At 45.6% G+C, this 15,750-nt stretch overlaps 1 protein-coding gene across 2 annotated transcripts in view; it reads left to right on the forward strand.

The window, feature by feature from the left end:
• Nucleotides 1-15,750, forward strand: part of col9a1b (collagen, type IX, alpha 1b) — a 32,631-nt gene that overhangs the window by 5,220 nt on the left and 11,661 nt on the right. The window contains exons 5-23 of one of the 2 annotated variants that reach the window (XM_045687103.1): nucleotides 343-396; nucleotides 1,550-1,585; nucleotides 1,809-1,832; nucleotides 2,108-2,161; nucleotides 3,024-3,077; nucleotides 5,480-5,515; nucleotides 5,613-5,669; nucleotides 5,990-6,043; nucleotides 7,247-7,300; nucleotides 7,951-8,004; nucleotides 8,124-8,177; nucleotides 9,780-9,833; nucleotides 9,976-10,029; nucleotides 10,193-10,246; nucleotides 10,507-10,560; nucleotides 10,874-10,918; nucleotides 14,415-14,468; nucleotides 14,558-14,611; nucleotides 14,837-14,890. In XM_045687103.1, coding sequence (XP_045543059.1) covers nucleotides 343-396; nucleotides 1,550-1,585; nucleotides 1,809-1,832; nucleotides 2,108-2,161; nucleotides 3,024-3,077; nucleotides 5,480-5,515; nucleotides 5,613-5,669; nucleotides 5,990-6,043; nucleotides 7,247-7,300; nucleotides 7,951-8,004; nucleotides 8,124-8,177; nucleotides 9,780-9,833; nucleotides 9,976-10,029; nucleotides 10,193-10,246; nucleotides 10,507-10,560; nucleotides 10,874-10,918; nucleotides 14,415-14,468; nucleotides 14,558-14,611; nucleotides 14,837-14,890 — 954 coding nt within the window. The remainder of the gene's footprint in view (nucleotides 1-342; nucleotides 397-1,549; nucleotides 1,586-1,808; nucleotides 1,833-2,107; nucleotides 2,162-3,023; nucleotides 3,078-5,479; nucleotides 5,516-5,612; nucleotides 5,670-5,989; nucleotides 6,044-7,246; nucleotides 7,301-7,950; nucleotides 8,005-8,123; nucleotides 8,178-9,779; nucleotides 9,834-9,975; nucleotides 10,030-10,192; nucleotides 10,247-10,506; nucleotides 10,561-10,873; nucleotides 10,919-14,414; nucleotides 14,469-14,557; nucleotides 14,612-14,836; nucleotides 14,891-15,750) is intronic. The other variant, XM_045687106.1, reaches the window with a different exon arrangement.

Raw genomic sequence — 15,750 nt, forward strand, 5'->3', positions numbered from 1 at the left:
ACCCAGAATCTCTAGTGGCACAGCTAGCACTGTGACGCAGGGCCTTAGACCACTGCACCACCCGGGAGGCTTACGCAACCTTTCTTATGACATCATGTACATACACAGCTGGAATTATTATGAGATTAGGAAGACTTAAAGCACACCTTAAAGTTTGTAAAGTTGGAAAACATTTCTTAGAGAAAGGTATTCTGTTATGATCTCTTATGAAAAGGTATCAACTAACTCTTATAGTTTTCTAGCGCACAGCTGATCTCCTACTGACGTTGGGTGACATTTCTGTCTTTGTTGTGATGGATTAGTGAAGCCTGGTCTCTCTCTCCTCTCTTCCTCTCTCTGCAGGGTTTGACTGGCCCTACTGGAGATGAAGGGCCTGATGGTCCCCTTGGACAGAAAGTGAGTAACTAATCACTAATGAGCCCTTTAATGTTTCTGCTTCATAGACTCTCAGACAGTCTGGTCCCAGATGTGTTGGTGCTGTCTTGTCAATTCCTTTGGTCATTGTCACAGCAGACAGTACAATCAGATGTGGGACCAGGGTAACTCTCAGCCGGGTGACTGAGCCAAGCTGCTGACCAGGCTGCTGCCCACTGTGTTGGCAGGCAAGACAGCAGGAATTACAATTACAACGCGTAAAGCAATTCCTCATGACAAATGAGCTTTAATCCCTGATCCCTCCCTGCCAGAGTTCTGGGTAATCTCCGTGGGGAACCGGGCCCAAGCATCAGAGTCATGTTCATTAGGGCAAGCAAGGAAGAAAAATTGAAACATTTTGCAACGGAGAACAAAATCTGTGTTTCTTATTGGACGAGTTCACTAAGTCCCTCCCTATATTTTTTCTTCATTTTGGTGCATAATGAACAGGACCCAAGCCTTGGGGGAACATTTGCTGGGCCAAGTGCACCCTGCATGGCTCAGGTTCTCAGTCACAGGATTCAACAGGAAGAATGTTAATTCAGTCTGTGAAGTCGCTAGTTAAGTAATTACTCAGACGGCTTCATTTGTCTAAGAAGGAAATTGTCCAGAATATTCAGTGGAAGTGTCAGAAGGATACGGAGTAGGATACTGTTGGTGTGTGTTTCTGATGAGATGAAAGCATGTCTTTATGGAGAAATGATGTTTTCCACATACATCGTTTGTTAAGTCTCTAGTTAATGATTTTACTCAGATGACTTCATTTGTCTAAGAAGGAAAGTGTGTTTGACAATGTCTAAGGATTTGTTACAGTGGCTTGACTATTACAGTATAAGAATACAAGTCATGTGTGAATATATGCAACAGAGGCTTTTATCCAAAGCATCTTACATTTTTAGTATGTGTATGTGGTCCTGGTGGAAATAGGAAAGGATACTGAATTCTGTTTGTGTGTACATGACAAGCTAAAAACATGTCTTTATGGAGAAAATACTTTTATGTCTTCGACATGCATAGATGGCTTTGGGTGCTGGATGGGGGATGATTAACTCACAGTACATATTAGATATTCTCTTTACAGTTGTCTCATGTTCACTGGGTTTTCAATCTGACATGCTATTTGACTTTGTTTCAGGGGGAACCCGGGAAACCAGGACCTCGTGGACTAGCTGTGAGCTACATTATTCTCTATCAACCACTCATTCATTAGTGGAATCAGTCCATACTGAAGACTCAGAGGGCCCAGCCATAGAATATTCTGCTTTCTCACATCACATGAAACGTAGCTTCTAAGGCTTATTAATGAAGCCTTCATAGAGCCTTCATAGAGCCTATAAAGATGCTATAGTATCTTATGTCATTGACTCGTGTTGTGTTTCTGTTTTCCTCCATAGGGCGTTGGAGACGATGGACCCCCTGTAAGTATTTTACAGTATTATTAATTACACATTCACATGACACATGTATTACATCTTTACAGTACACTATCTAGTAAAATGTCTGTTAACGTTCACATTAGCCATGGTAAGATACCTTTGATGCATTCGGAAGGCAACTGTGTGGGAAACAGACATATTGTTGAAAAACGTTCAAAACTATGAAAAATGCAACAAAAAAAGAATATTTTTTGTGTGAGTGATAAATTAGTACAAGTCATAATTTTCAGTGAATTAATACGTGTTTCTCTGAATAGGGACCCCCGGGGCCAGGAGGACTTCCAGGTGATTTGGGCAAAGGTGGACCCCCTGTGAGTATCAGTGACAGACCCTCATGACCTAACGATCCTCATCACCTAACGATCCTGATCACCTAACAATCCCCTTGACTTAACAATCCTCATCACCTAACGATCCTCATCACCTAACAATCCTCTTGACTTAACGATCCTCATGACCTAACGATCCTCATCACCTAACAATCCTCTTGACTTAACGATCCTCATGACCTAACGATCCTCATCACCTCACACTCCTCATCACCTAACGATCCGCAGGACATATACATCCTCATCACCTCACACTCCTCATCACCTAACGATCCGCAGGACATATAGATCCTCATCACCTCACACTCCTCATCACCTAACGATCCGCAGGACATATAGATCCTCAGTCAGGACATAGTGATTCTCTATGTGGACAGAGCTTGAATTGGGCCGGAACAGACCGGTGCTTTTCTACTGCTTGAGTTCCGGCAGGTGAAAATAAACAGTACTGGACCCTAAAATCCTGAGTACCAGCTCCTATTTCAGTCCACTTCAAGCACTGCATGTAGATAGTTTGGGAGCTTGGGTCTTAGGGCCAAATATGGCTGATTGGATGTACAGCATAAGAGGCTGCTGAGGGGAGGAGGCCTCATAATAACGGCTGGAACGGAGTGAATGGAATGGCATCAAACACCTGGAAACCATGGAAACCATGTATTTGATGTATTTGATACTGTTCCACTAATTCCGCTCCAGCCCGTAGACGAGCCCGTCCTCCCCAATTAAGGTGCCACCAACCTCCTGTGATGTACAGTACCTCCTCTGTCAGGAACGTCCATCAAAAGGTGAATGAAAATGGACCATACATGTTTGTTTGATCTGCTTTCTATGTCCATTACCACAGGGTGCTATGGGAGTGAGAGGACCAACAGGACCTGGTGGATCAGCAGGGCCTAGAGTGAGTAGTACATCTGTGGATCAGCAGGACCTAGAGTGAGTAGTACATCTGTGGATCAGCAGGGCCTAGAGTGAGTAGTACATCTGTGGATCAGCAGGACCTAGAGTGAGTAGTACATCTGTGGATCAGCAGGACCTAGAGTGAGTAGTACATCTGTGGATCAGCAGGGCCTAGAGTGAGTAGTACATCTGTGGATCAGCAGGACCTAGAGTGAGTAGTACATCTGTGGATCAGCAGGACCTAGAGTGAGTAGTACATCTGTGGATCAGCAGGGCCTAGAGTGAGTAGTACATCTGTGGATCAGCAGGACCTAGAGTGAGTAGTACATCTGTGGATCAGCAGGACCTAGAGTGAGTAGTACATCTGTGGATCAGCAGGACCTAGAGTGAGTAGTACATCTGTGGATCAGCAGGACCTAGAGTGAGTAGTAAATCTGTGATCAGCAGGACCTAGAGTGAGGAGTACATCTGTGGATCAGCAGGGCCTAGAGTGAGTAGTACATCTGTGGATCAGCAGGACCTAGAGTGAGTAGTACATCTGTGGATCAGCAGGGCCTAGAGTGAGTAGTACATCTGTGGATCAGCAGGACCTAGAGTGAGTAGTACATCTGTGGATCAGCAGGACCTAGAGTGAGTAGTACATCTGTGGATCAGCAGGGCCTAGAGTGAGTAGTACATCTGTGGATCAGCAGGGCCTAGAGTGAGTAGTAAATCTGTGGATCAGCAGGGCCTAGAGTGAGTAGTAAATCTGTGATCAGCAGGACCTAGAGTGAGTAGTACATCTGTGGATCAGCAGGGCCTAGAGTGAGTAGTACATCTGTGGATCAGCAGGACCTAGAGTGAGTAGTAAATCTGTGATCAGCAGGACCTAGAGTGAGTAGTACATCTGTGGATCAGCAGGGCCTAGAGTGAGTAGTACATCTGAGGATCAGCTGGACCTAGAGTGAGTAGTACATCTGTGGATCAGCAGGACCTAGAGTGAGTAGTACATCTGTGGATCAGCAGGACCTAGAGTGAGTAGTACATCTGTGGATCAGCAGGACCTAGAGTGAGTAGTACATCTGTGGATCAGCAGGACCTAGAGTGAGTAGTACATCTGTGGATCAGCAGGACCTAGAGTGAGTAGTACATCTGTGGATCAGCAGGGCCTAGAGTGAGTAGTACATCTGTGGATCAGCAGGACCTAGAGTGAGTAGTACATCTGTGGATCAGCAGGACCTAGAGTGAGTAGTACATCTGTGGATCAGCAGGACCTAGAGTGAGTAGTACATCTGTGGATCAGCAGGACCTCGAGTGAGTAGTACATCTGTGGATCAGCAGGACCTAGAGTGAGTAGTACATCTGTGGATCAGCAGGGCCTAGAGTGAGTAGTACATCTGTGGATCAACAGGACCTAGAGTGAGTAGTACATCTGTGGATCAGCAGGACCTAGAGTGAGTAGTACATCTGTGGATCAGCAGGACCTAGAGTGAGTAGTACATCTGTGGATCAGCAGGACCTAGAGTGAGTAGTACATCTGTGGATCAGCAGGGCCTAGAGTGAGTAGTACATCTGTGGATCAGCAGGGCCTAGAGTGAGTAGTACATCTGTGGATCAGCAGGACCTAGAGTGAGTAGTACATCTGTGGATCAGCAGGGCCTAGAGTGAGTAGTACATCTGTGGATCAGCAGGACCTAGAGTGAGTAGTACATCTGTGGATCAGCAGGGCCTAGAGTGAGTAGTACATCTGTGGATCAGCAGGGCCTAGAGTGAGTAGTACATCTGTGGATCAGCAGGGCCTAGAGTGAGTAGTACATCTGTGGATCAGCAGGACCTAGAGTGAGTAGTACATCTGTGGATCAGCAGGGCCTAGAGTGAGTAGTACATCTGTGGATCAGCAGGACCTAGAGTGAGTAGTACATCTGTGGATCAGCAGGGCCTAGAGTGAGTAGTACATCTGTGGATCAGCAGGACCTAGAGTGAGTAGTACATCTGTGGATCAGCAGGGCCTAGAGTGAGTAGTACATCTGTGGATCAGCAGGACCTAGAGTGAGTAGTACATCTGTGGATCAGCAGGGCCTAGAGTGAGTAGTACATCTGTGGATCAGCAGGGCCTAGAGTGAGTAGTACATCTGTGGATCAGCAGGGCCTAGAGTGAGTAGTACATCTGTGGATCAGCAGGACCTAGAGTGAGTAGTACATCTGTGGATCAGCAGGACCTAGAGTGAGTAGTACATCTGTGGATCAGCAGGACCTAGAGTGAGTAGTACATCTGTGGACCACTGTCACCGTGTTACGTCCCTAGTTGATGATAGGTTGACAAGCACATCCAGAGAATATCGTGAGATGTTAGTGTGTCACGTTGAACAGTCATCTACTCTTCCTAATCAACTGATTCATCATTCTCAAAATGATGTTTTTCAGGGTGCAGCAGGGATGCAGGATTTGAGTGCCGAGCTGGTAAGACTTTGTTCGTTCAAGTTCACACAACTCAGTGCCTGGCATTACATGTATGAGTGATTATCTGTCCCTGTTGATTTATCCTGCTGCTGTTTAGTGTCCTGGTGCCTGTCCACCTGGGACACCTGGTCATCCCGGTCTCCCTGGCATGAAGGTGAGTCAAGGGTCAAGGTTCAGGGGTCAGGGGCCAAGGAGAGTGCATGACCTCACTAGTGTATCATATGAAGTTATGTAATGGATAAACATTCTCAGTGGTATGCTAGGAAGGGCATTGGAACATAGCCAGTGGTGTATTGATAACTTGGTCTCATAAGTCATCATATGTTGTGCTAATGGTAACCATAGCTGCTTCAACCTAAGTCATTGGTTTAAATCTATTCTATTGTCTTCACAGTTAGTATAATGATAGTCTAACAGTGATATGTGATAGAGATTGGGGAGGGTGTTTAAGCTTCATGTTCCTCTGTTTTCTAGGGTCACAAAGGAGTAAAAGGGGAAGGAGGAGAGCCTGGGAAACAAGGGCACAAGGTAAGGGATTACATTTTATACACATTCAGAGAACTGAACAAAAGCCTACACTACATTAAAATGACTTTGTCCAGAACTAGGTTTAGTCTGTTTCTGGAAAACCAGACCAGATGTTTCCATGACATAGAATAAGCTTGGAGCTTTGTAGCTCCTATGGTCTCTTTGCTTCATGTGATGCTTCATGGGATCAGCTTTACAACTCGACTGATCAACTGATCAAAATATTCAGATTAGACTTTACAAGAAATACTCTCACTGCTACTTCTTAGCTGTCAGTATGCATCCAGTCAGGACCTGATATCCATGCAGTCAGGGCCTGATATCCATGCAGTCAGGGCCTGATATCCATGCAGTCAGGACCTGATATCCATGCAGTCAGGGCCTGATATCCATGCAGTCAGGGCCTGATATCCATGCAGTCAGGGCCTGATATCCATGCAGTCAGGGCCTGATATCCATGCAGTCAGGACCTGATATCCATGCAGTCAGGGCCTGATATCCAAGCGGTCAGGGCCTGATATCCATGCAGTCAGGGCCTGATATCCATGCAGTCAGGGCCTGATATCCATTCCCTACATAGTGCTCTACTTATGAACACAGCCCTATGGGCCCTGGTGAAAAATAGAGCATTTTATAGGGATTAGGGTGCGATTTGGGACGTAGACCATGTTAGTGATGCAGGGGTTATGGTTGATATGGAATGCCATGCTAACACATCCACACTCAGCCCTGTAATGGTTCCATACATCCATATATAAGGAAATAAGTTCAGTTCTATACCCAAGTCACTTCATCACCTAGTGGCCTATAACTCCATTCAGTGTCTGTCTGTCTAGATTCATGACTGTAAATGACTTTCTCCATGTATAGAATTCATCCTTGCTTAGTGGCTCTATTGAAGGGTGTCTGGTGTAGAACATGCATGCTTTTCACTCACAAGTCAAAGCATGTTGTCTCTGACAGCTGACAGCACTGTGATCAGCGGTAGAGTCAATTTCATTGAAAAGTGTGTCATGTATCTGAGTAAACGAGGCTGTAGGAACATTGATTTAAAGTCCATGGGAGTTGTTTTGTTTTGAAACAGCTTACATTTCAAATCCATCTTTCTATCCTCCTATAAATGTGCCTATTTATGTTTTAATGTCGCTGTCATACGCAGTTGTTCATCTTACTGATGTCTGCATGTTACCTCTCTCTCTCTAGGGTGAAGAGGGTGACCAGGGAACCACAGGGGACCTCGGATCCCAGGGCCCAACGGTTTGATACTCTCATTAACCTACCTTTAACAGATAATATAACAGATTATGTATAGTGATAATATAACAGATTATCTAAAGTGATAATATAACAGATTGTCTGTAGTGATAATATAACAGATTGTCTATAGTGATAATATAACAGATTGTCTATAGTGATAATATAACAGATTATCTATAGTGATAATATAACAGATTGTCTGTAGTGATAATATAACAGATTGTCTATAGTGATAATATAACAGATTGTCTGTAGTGATAATATAACAGATTGTCTATAGTGATAATATAACAGATTGTCTATAGTGATAATATAACAGATTGTCTGTAGTGATAATATAACAGATTATCTATTGAGATAATATAACAGATTGTCTATAGTGATAATATAACAGATTATCTATAGTGATAATATAACAGATTATCTATAGTGATAATATAACAGATTATCAATAGTGATAATATAACAGATTATCTCTAGTGATAATATAACAGATTGTCTGTAGTGATAATATAACAGATTATCTATAGTGATAATATAACAGATTGTCTATAGTGATAATATAACAGATTATCTATAGTGATAATATAACAGATTGTCTATAGTGACAGTTAGTGACAGTTTGTCTTTCTGCTGTTGTGTGATTCCAGGGTCCTCAGGGAATCAGAGGCTCCACTGGAATGATGGGGCCCAAAGGTGGACTGGTAAGAGTCACTCTTTGAAGTTCATTATATTTCAAACCTGGTTCGCTAAAAAATGTTATCTGCTTGTGTTTACATCCTCTCTGTCATTTTATGCAAATATACCTCTGTTGTTGTGACAGGGAGCACGAGGACATGATGGAGATCCAGGTCCCCAAGGTGTTGAAGGATCAACTGTAAGTATTCTCCCATAATCCCCTTCTCCTGTTCATTATGATTTCACTAATGTTAGACCTCTGGAAAGGTTAGTGTTTCAGGAATACTGTTCACATGTCATTATGTGTTGTGTTCTCAATGAAGGACATGATTAACCTCCCTGGGCGAGGTGGGACGTTTGCGTCCCACCCTAGTCAACAGCCAGTGGAATCGCGTGGCGCAAAATACAAATACCTAAAAAATGCTATAACTTCAATTTCTCAAACATATGACTATTTTACACCATTTTAAAGACAAGACTCTCGTTAATCTAACCACATTGTCCGATTTCAAAAAGGCTTTACAGTGAAAGCAAAACATTAGATTATGTCAGGAGAGTACCCTGCCAAAAATAATCACACAGCCATTTTCAAAGCAAGCATATATGTCACAAAAAACAAAACCACAGCTAAATGCAGCACTAACCTTTGATGATCTTCATCAGATGACACTCCTAGGACATTATGTTGTACAATACATGCATGTTTTGTTCAATCAAGTTCATATTTATATAAAAAAACAGCTTTTTACATTAGCATGTTATGTTCAGAACTAGCATACCCACCGAAAACTTCCGGTGAATTTACTAAATTACTCCTGATAAACGTTCACAAAATACATAACAATTATTTTAAGAATTATAGATACAGAACTCCTTTATGCAATCGCGGTGTCAGATTTTTAAATAGCTTTTCGGCGAAAGCACATTTTGCAATATTCTGAGTACATAGCTCGGCCATCACGGCTAGCTATTTTGACACCCACCAAGTTTGGGACTCACTAAACTCAGAATTACTATTAGAAAAATTGGATAACCTTTGCTGTTCTTTGTCAGAATGCACTCCCAGGACTTCTACTTCAACAACAAATGCTGTTTTGGTTCCAAATAATCCATAGTTATATTCAAATAGCGCCGTTTTGTTTGTGCGTTCAGGTTACTATCCGAAGGGTGACGCGCGAGCGCATTTCGTAAAAAAAACCCCAAAATATTCCATTACCGTACTTAGAAGCATGTCAAACGCTGTTTAAAATCAATTTTTATGCGATTTTTCTCGTAAAATAGCGATAATATTCCAACCGGGCAACCGGGCACAAATTCTCGTGAACGCGCATCTCCAGTGTCACTGTCCCCAGGCTGACCACTTACAAATTCTCCTGCTGTTCTTCGCCCAGTGACAGCAGACATCCCATTCCACTTTCTGGTGCCTTCTGAGAGCCAATGGGAGCCTTAGAAAGTGTCACGTTACAGCACAGATGCTGTATTTTCGATAGAGATGCAACAGAAGGACAACAAATTGTCAGACAGGGCACTTCCTGTATGGAATCTTCTCAGGTTTTGGCCTGCCATATGAGTTCTGTTATACTCACAGACACCATTCAAACAGTTTTAGAAACTTTAGAGTGTTTTCTATCCAAATCTACTAATTATATGCATATTCTCGTTTCTGGGCAAGAGTAGTAACCAGTTTAAATCGGGTACGTTTTTTATCCGGCCGTGCAAATACTGCCCCCTAGCCCCAACAGGTTAAACATCTCTGTAAAAAGGTTTTGTCTTACAATATGTTGATGCTGTATCTTTTTAGGGTGACCAAGGCCAGAGGGGCGTGATGGGCGAGTCTGGTCCTAAAGGTGATGAGGTGGGTATCAGAGTAAAAAATACACCTACCATGGTTTCACATGGCCAAATTGATTATTGTCTTTAGTCACTGTCTGGGGTGGTGGTGATGGTGTAATGCTGATGCCCTGATTGGTTCCTTATGCTATTGTGTTGTTATCTAGGGATCTCAAGGTGGAAGAGGAATCACAGGTCTTCCTGGGCCCAAGGGAGAGGGTGTAAGTATTACTGTAACTATTGTATCACAGCATAAACAATCAGTCTTGGCGGTGGAAAATGTAAGCATATCCTGTCTGTTGTGTATTCATAGAACCATAGAACCTTCTTGGAACATTAACACTTGTCATGGAATGATTGTTGTGGTTCTTTTTTCATGTCCAGGGTTTGTCAGGAGTGGATGGGCGTGAAGGTATTCCTGGAATGCCAGGTGGAAAGGTATGGACAGGATCTACTGGAACATGATTAGATGTATCGTTCTAGTTGTGCTGTGCCCTCTCATAGGTCTACAGGGATTCTTTTCTGCAGCGATTTCTATTGGCTTGGCAATGGAGATCACAGCATTCTAAAAAGTCTACTATAGAATGGGATTTATACTGGTTGAACGGAGGAATCAGCAGGAGTTGTCAAATCAAGTTAAGATTACAATTGGGATGTCAAAATTTCATCTTAACTCACATAACGCTCTTTCTCCACAGGGCACCATTGGCAAGGCTGGGTCTCCCGGGGAGGTTGGGCTTCAGGGACTTCCTGTAAGTATGACCTTTGACCTCACACTAACAGGTGTTCTGATTGGTTGCGCCTGTGTAAACCTCCTCTGCCTCCTGTATTATAATCCTGATGTGAAATAACATAATAATAATAACATGAGATTATTGTTTCTGATTGACAACCACCATTGTGTAGGTTTTTTTCTTTTACAAACATTTGAGATTTTCATGTTTTCAACAACATCTTTGAAATGGATAATAAATGGATGTATGGTCAGATGTATTCTAGGTATTTACATGATAATTCTTGTTACTGTAGATTGATTTTGATGACAATATTGTGTTTCCTCTCTAGGGATTACCTGGTTCTCCTGGCTCTAAAGGAACTGGTGGAGAGAAGGTAGGTGTCATAGAGATCATACTAAAATAGTATTCTAATTCCTAATTCACCCACAATGCACCACTTACATCAATTAATCTACAGCCAATATGCATTACTATGTGCAATAAACTCAACCCATTTGACAAATAGAGCTAATCTATGTCAATGAGGAGCTGGAGCTGGATAAGAGCATGGGTACACTGACCTGACTGTCCTGACCTGACCTGACCTGACCTGACTGTCCTGACCTGACCTGACTGTCCTGACACTGACTGACCTGACCTGACTGTCCTGACACTGACTGACCTGACCTGACTGTCCTGACACTGACCTGACTGTCCTGTCCTGACCTGACCTGACCTGACCTGACCTGACCTGTCCTGACCTGACTTGACTGACCTGACCTGACTGACCTGACTGTCCTGACACTGACCTGACTGTCCTGACCTGACCTGACTGTCCTGACACTGACCTGACTGTCCTGACCTGACCTGACTGTCCTGACACTGACCTGACTGTCCTGACACTATCCTGACTGTCCTGACACTGACCTGACTGTCCTGACACTATCCTGACTGTCCTGACACTGACCTGACTGTCCTGACACTGACCTGACTGTCCTGACACTGACCTGACTGTCCTGACCTGACCTAACCTGACTGTCCTGAAACTGACCTGACTGTCCTGACACTGACCTGACTGTTCTGACACTGACCTGACTGTCCTGACACTGACCTGACTGTCCTGACACTGACCTGACTGTCCTGACACTGACACTGACCTGACTGTCCTGACACTGACCTGGCACTGACCTGACCTGACTGTCCTGAGACTGACCTGACCTCACTGTCCTGACACTGACCTGACCTGACTGTCCTGACACTGACCTGACCTGACTGTCCTGACACTGACTGACCTGACTTGACTGACCTGACTGTCCTGACACTGACTGATCTGACAGTTCTGACACTGAGCTGACTGTCCTGACCTGACCTGACTGTCCTGACTGTCCTGACACTGACCTGACTGTCCTGACACTGACTGACCTGACCTGACACTGACACTGACTGACCTGACCTGACTGTCCTGACACTGACTGACCTGACCTGACTGACCTGACCTGACACTGACACTGACCTGATTGTCCTGACCTGACTGTTCTGACACTGACCTGACATGTCCTGACCTGACTTGACCTGACTGACCTGACCTGACTGTCCTGACACTGACTGACCTGACCTGACTGTCCTGACACTGACTGACCTGACCTGACTGACCTGACTGTCCTGACACTGACCTGACTGTCCTGAGACTGAGCTGACCTGACTTTCCTGACCTGACCTGTCCTGACCTGATCTGACTGTCCTGACCTGACCTGACCTGACCTGATCTGACCTGATCTGACTGTCCTGACACTGACCTGACTGTCCTGACCTGACCTGACCTGATCTGACATGATCTGACTGTCCTGACACTGACCTGACTGTCCTGACCTGACCTGACCTGATCTGACACTGACCTGACTGTCCTGACACTGATCTGACTGTCCTGACACTGACCTGACTGTTCTGACACTGACCTGACTGTCCTGACACTGACCTGATCTGACTGTCCTGACACTGACCTGACTGTCCTGACACTAACCTGACTGTCCTGACACTGACCTGACTGTTCTGACACTGACCTGACTGTTCTGACACTGACCTGACTGTCCTTACACTGATCTGACTGACATGACCTGACTGTCCTCACACTGACACTGACCTGACTGTCCTGACACTGACCTGACTGTTCTGACACTGACCTGACTGACCTGACACTGACCTGAACTGACTGTTCTGACACTGACCTGACTGTCCTGACACTGACCTGACTGTTCTGACACTGACCTGACTGTCCTGACACTAACCTGACTGTCCTGACACTGACCTGACTGTTCTGACACTGACCTGACTGTTCTGACACTGACCTGACTGTCCTGACACTGACCTGACTGTCCTTACACTGATCTGACTGACATGACCTGACTGTCCTCACACTGACACTGACCTGACTGTCCTGACACTGACCTGACTGTTCTGACACTGACCTGACTGACCTGACACTGACCTGAACTGACTGTTCTGACACTGACCTGACTGTCCTGACACTGACCTGACTGTTCTGACACTGACCTGACTGTCCTGACACTGACCTGACTGTCCTTACACTGATCTGACTGACATGACCTGACTGTCCTCACACTGACACTGACCTGACTGTCCTGACACTGACCTGACTGTTCTGACACTGACCTGACTGACCTGACACTGACCTGAACTGACTGTTCTGACACTGACCTGACTGACCTGACTGTCCTGACACTGACTGACCTGACCTGACTGTTCTGACTGTCCTGACACTGACTGACCTGACCTGACCTGATCTGACTGTCCTGACACTGACCTGACTGTCCTGACACTGACCTGACTGTTCTGACACTGACCTGATTGTCCTGACCTGACCTGACACTGACCTGAACTGACTGTCCTGACACTGACCTGACTGTTCTGACACTGACCTGACTGTGCTGACACTGACCTGACCTGACTGTTCTGACACTGACCTGACCTGACTGACCTGACCTGACTGTCCTGACATTGACCTGACTGACCTGACCTGACTGTCCTGACCTGACCTGACCTGACCTGACCTGACTGTCCTGACCTGACCTGACCTGACCTGACTGTCCTGACACTGACTGACCTGACCTGACTGACCTGACTGTCCTGACACTGACTGACCTGACCTGACTGACCTGACTGTCCTGACACTGACCTGACTGTCCTGACCTGACCTGACCTGACCTGACCTGTCCTGACCTGACTTGACTGACCTGACCTGACTGTCCTGACACTGACTGACCTGACCTGACTGACCTGACTGTCCTGACACTGACCTGATTGTCCTGACCTGACTGTCCTGACACTGACCTGATTGTCCTGACCTGACTGTTCTGACACTGACCTGACATGTCCTGACCTGACTTGACCTGACTGTCCTGACCTGACTGTCCTGAGACTGAGCTGACCTGACTTTCCTGACCTGACCTGACTGTCCTGACCTGACCTGACCTGATCTGACATGATCTGACTGTCCTGACCTGACCTGACTGTCCTGACCTGACCTGACCTGATCTGACACTGACCTGACTGTCCTGACACTGACCTGACTGTCCTGACACTGACCTGACTGTCCTGACACTGACCTGATCTGACTGTCCTGACACTAACCTGACTGTCCTGACACTGACCTGACTGTCCTGACACTAACCTGACTGGTTAACCTGACCTTCTCTCTGCAAGTCTATGGGCCAAATGGCCCAAATCAGTGATGAAAAAATCTGCACATTGGACAAGGTTCCTGGTTAGTTGTGGCATCCCAGTTTGTTGACAGACACTACGATACCATGCTATGGTACGTGTATCTGTCCACCAGAGATTATGACACGTCTGTTTCTGTTGCTCTATTTCAGGGTAGTTCTGGAGAGGCAGGTCTTCTTGGCACAATGGGATCTGCTGGTAAAACAGTAAGTCCAAATCAAATCCAAGTTCATTTAAAATGCATTTCAAGTTGTCCATACAGTAACAACCTGTCCACTGTGATGTCTCTGTGTAGGGAGAGCAAGGCAAAGCAGGAGATCTAGGACCCATTGGACCCATTGGCGGACCAGTGAGTATCCTGTCATTTATTATATTTCCCAGCAGGCAAAGCTGTTTTTATGACGCCATCACAACCAGACTACAACTGGTAGTAATTGGGTTACAAGGATGTCAGTGATGTCGCTGCAACCAGGTTTGCCCTCTGGGTTCCATTTTAATGTCATTTATCGTGCATTAATGTGTAATAAAACACGCCTCTTCTTCTCTCTTGTAATTTCCTTTGACATCTCTCTAGGGAGACAGAGGAGAACAAGGACCAGGCGGTCCACCGGGCAAACCAGGAGCCAGGGTGAGTTATTGTTGTTATTGTTGTTGTTGTCTGGTTGCTGTGTGATGCTGTGTGTCTTCGTGCCAGGTATAATATGAGGATTAATGAAAGGAAACATACTTTGTAACAATGACTCAATGATGACAACGTTAGGCTGGAACACCAAGATGCTTCTCAGAGAAAGAGCGAGAGAGAGAGAGACTGAAACAAAGAGAAGATGAAGAATGAGAAAAATAAGAGAAAGAGGGGGAGTGTGGACCTGGCTGTGGGTACAGAGAGTGTGGACCTGGCTGTGGGTACAGAGAGTGTGGACCTGGCTGTGGGTACAGAGAGTGTGGACCTGGCTGTGGGTACAGAGAGTGTGGACCTGGCTGTGGTTACAGAGAGTGTGGACCACCTGGCTGTGGGTACAGAGAGTGTGGACCTGGCTGTGGTTACAGAGAGTGTGGACCTGGCTGTGGTTACAGAGAGTGTGGACCTGGCTGTGGTTACAGAAAGTGTGGACCTGGCTGTGGTTACAGAGAGTGTGGACCTGGCTGTGGTTACAGAGAGTGTGGACCTGGCTGTGGTTACAGAGAGTGTGGACCTGGCTGTGGTTACAGAGAGTGTGGACCTGGCTGTGGTTACAGAGAGTGTGGACCTGGCTGTGGTTACAGATAGTGTGGACCTGGCTGTGGTTACAGAAAGTGTGGACCTGGCTGTGGTTACAGAGAGTGTGGACCTGGCTGTGGGTACAGAGAGTGTGGACCTGGCTGTGGTTACAGAGAGTGTGGACCTGGCTGTGGTTACAGAGAGTGTGGACCTGGCTGTGGTTACAGAGAGTGTGGACCTGGCTGTGGTTACAGAGAGTGTGGACCACCTGGCTGTGGTTACAAAGAGTG

Source organism: Salmo salar, chromosome ssa01, assembly GCF_905237065.1.
Source record: "Salmo salar chromosome ssa01, Ssal_v3.1, whole genome shotgun sequence".
Classification (NCBI taxonomy): domain Eukaryota; kingdom Metazoa; phylum Chordata; class Actinopteri; order Salmoniformes; family Salmonidae; genus Salmo; species Salmo salar.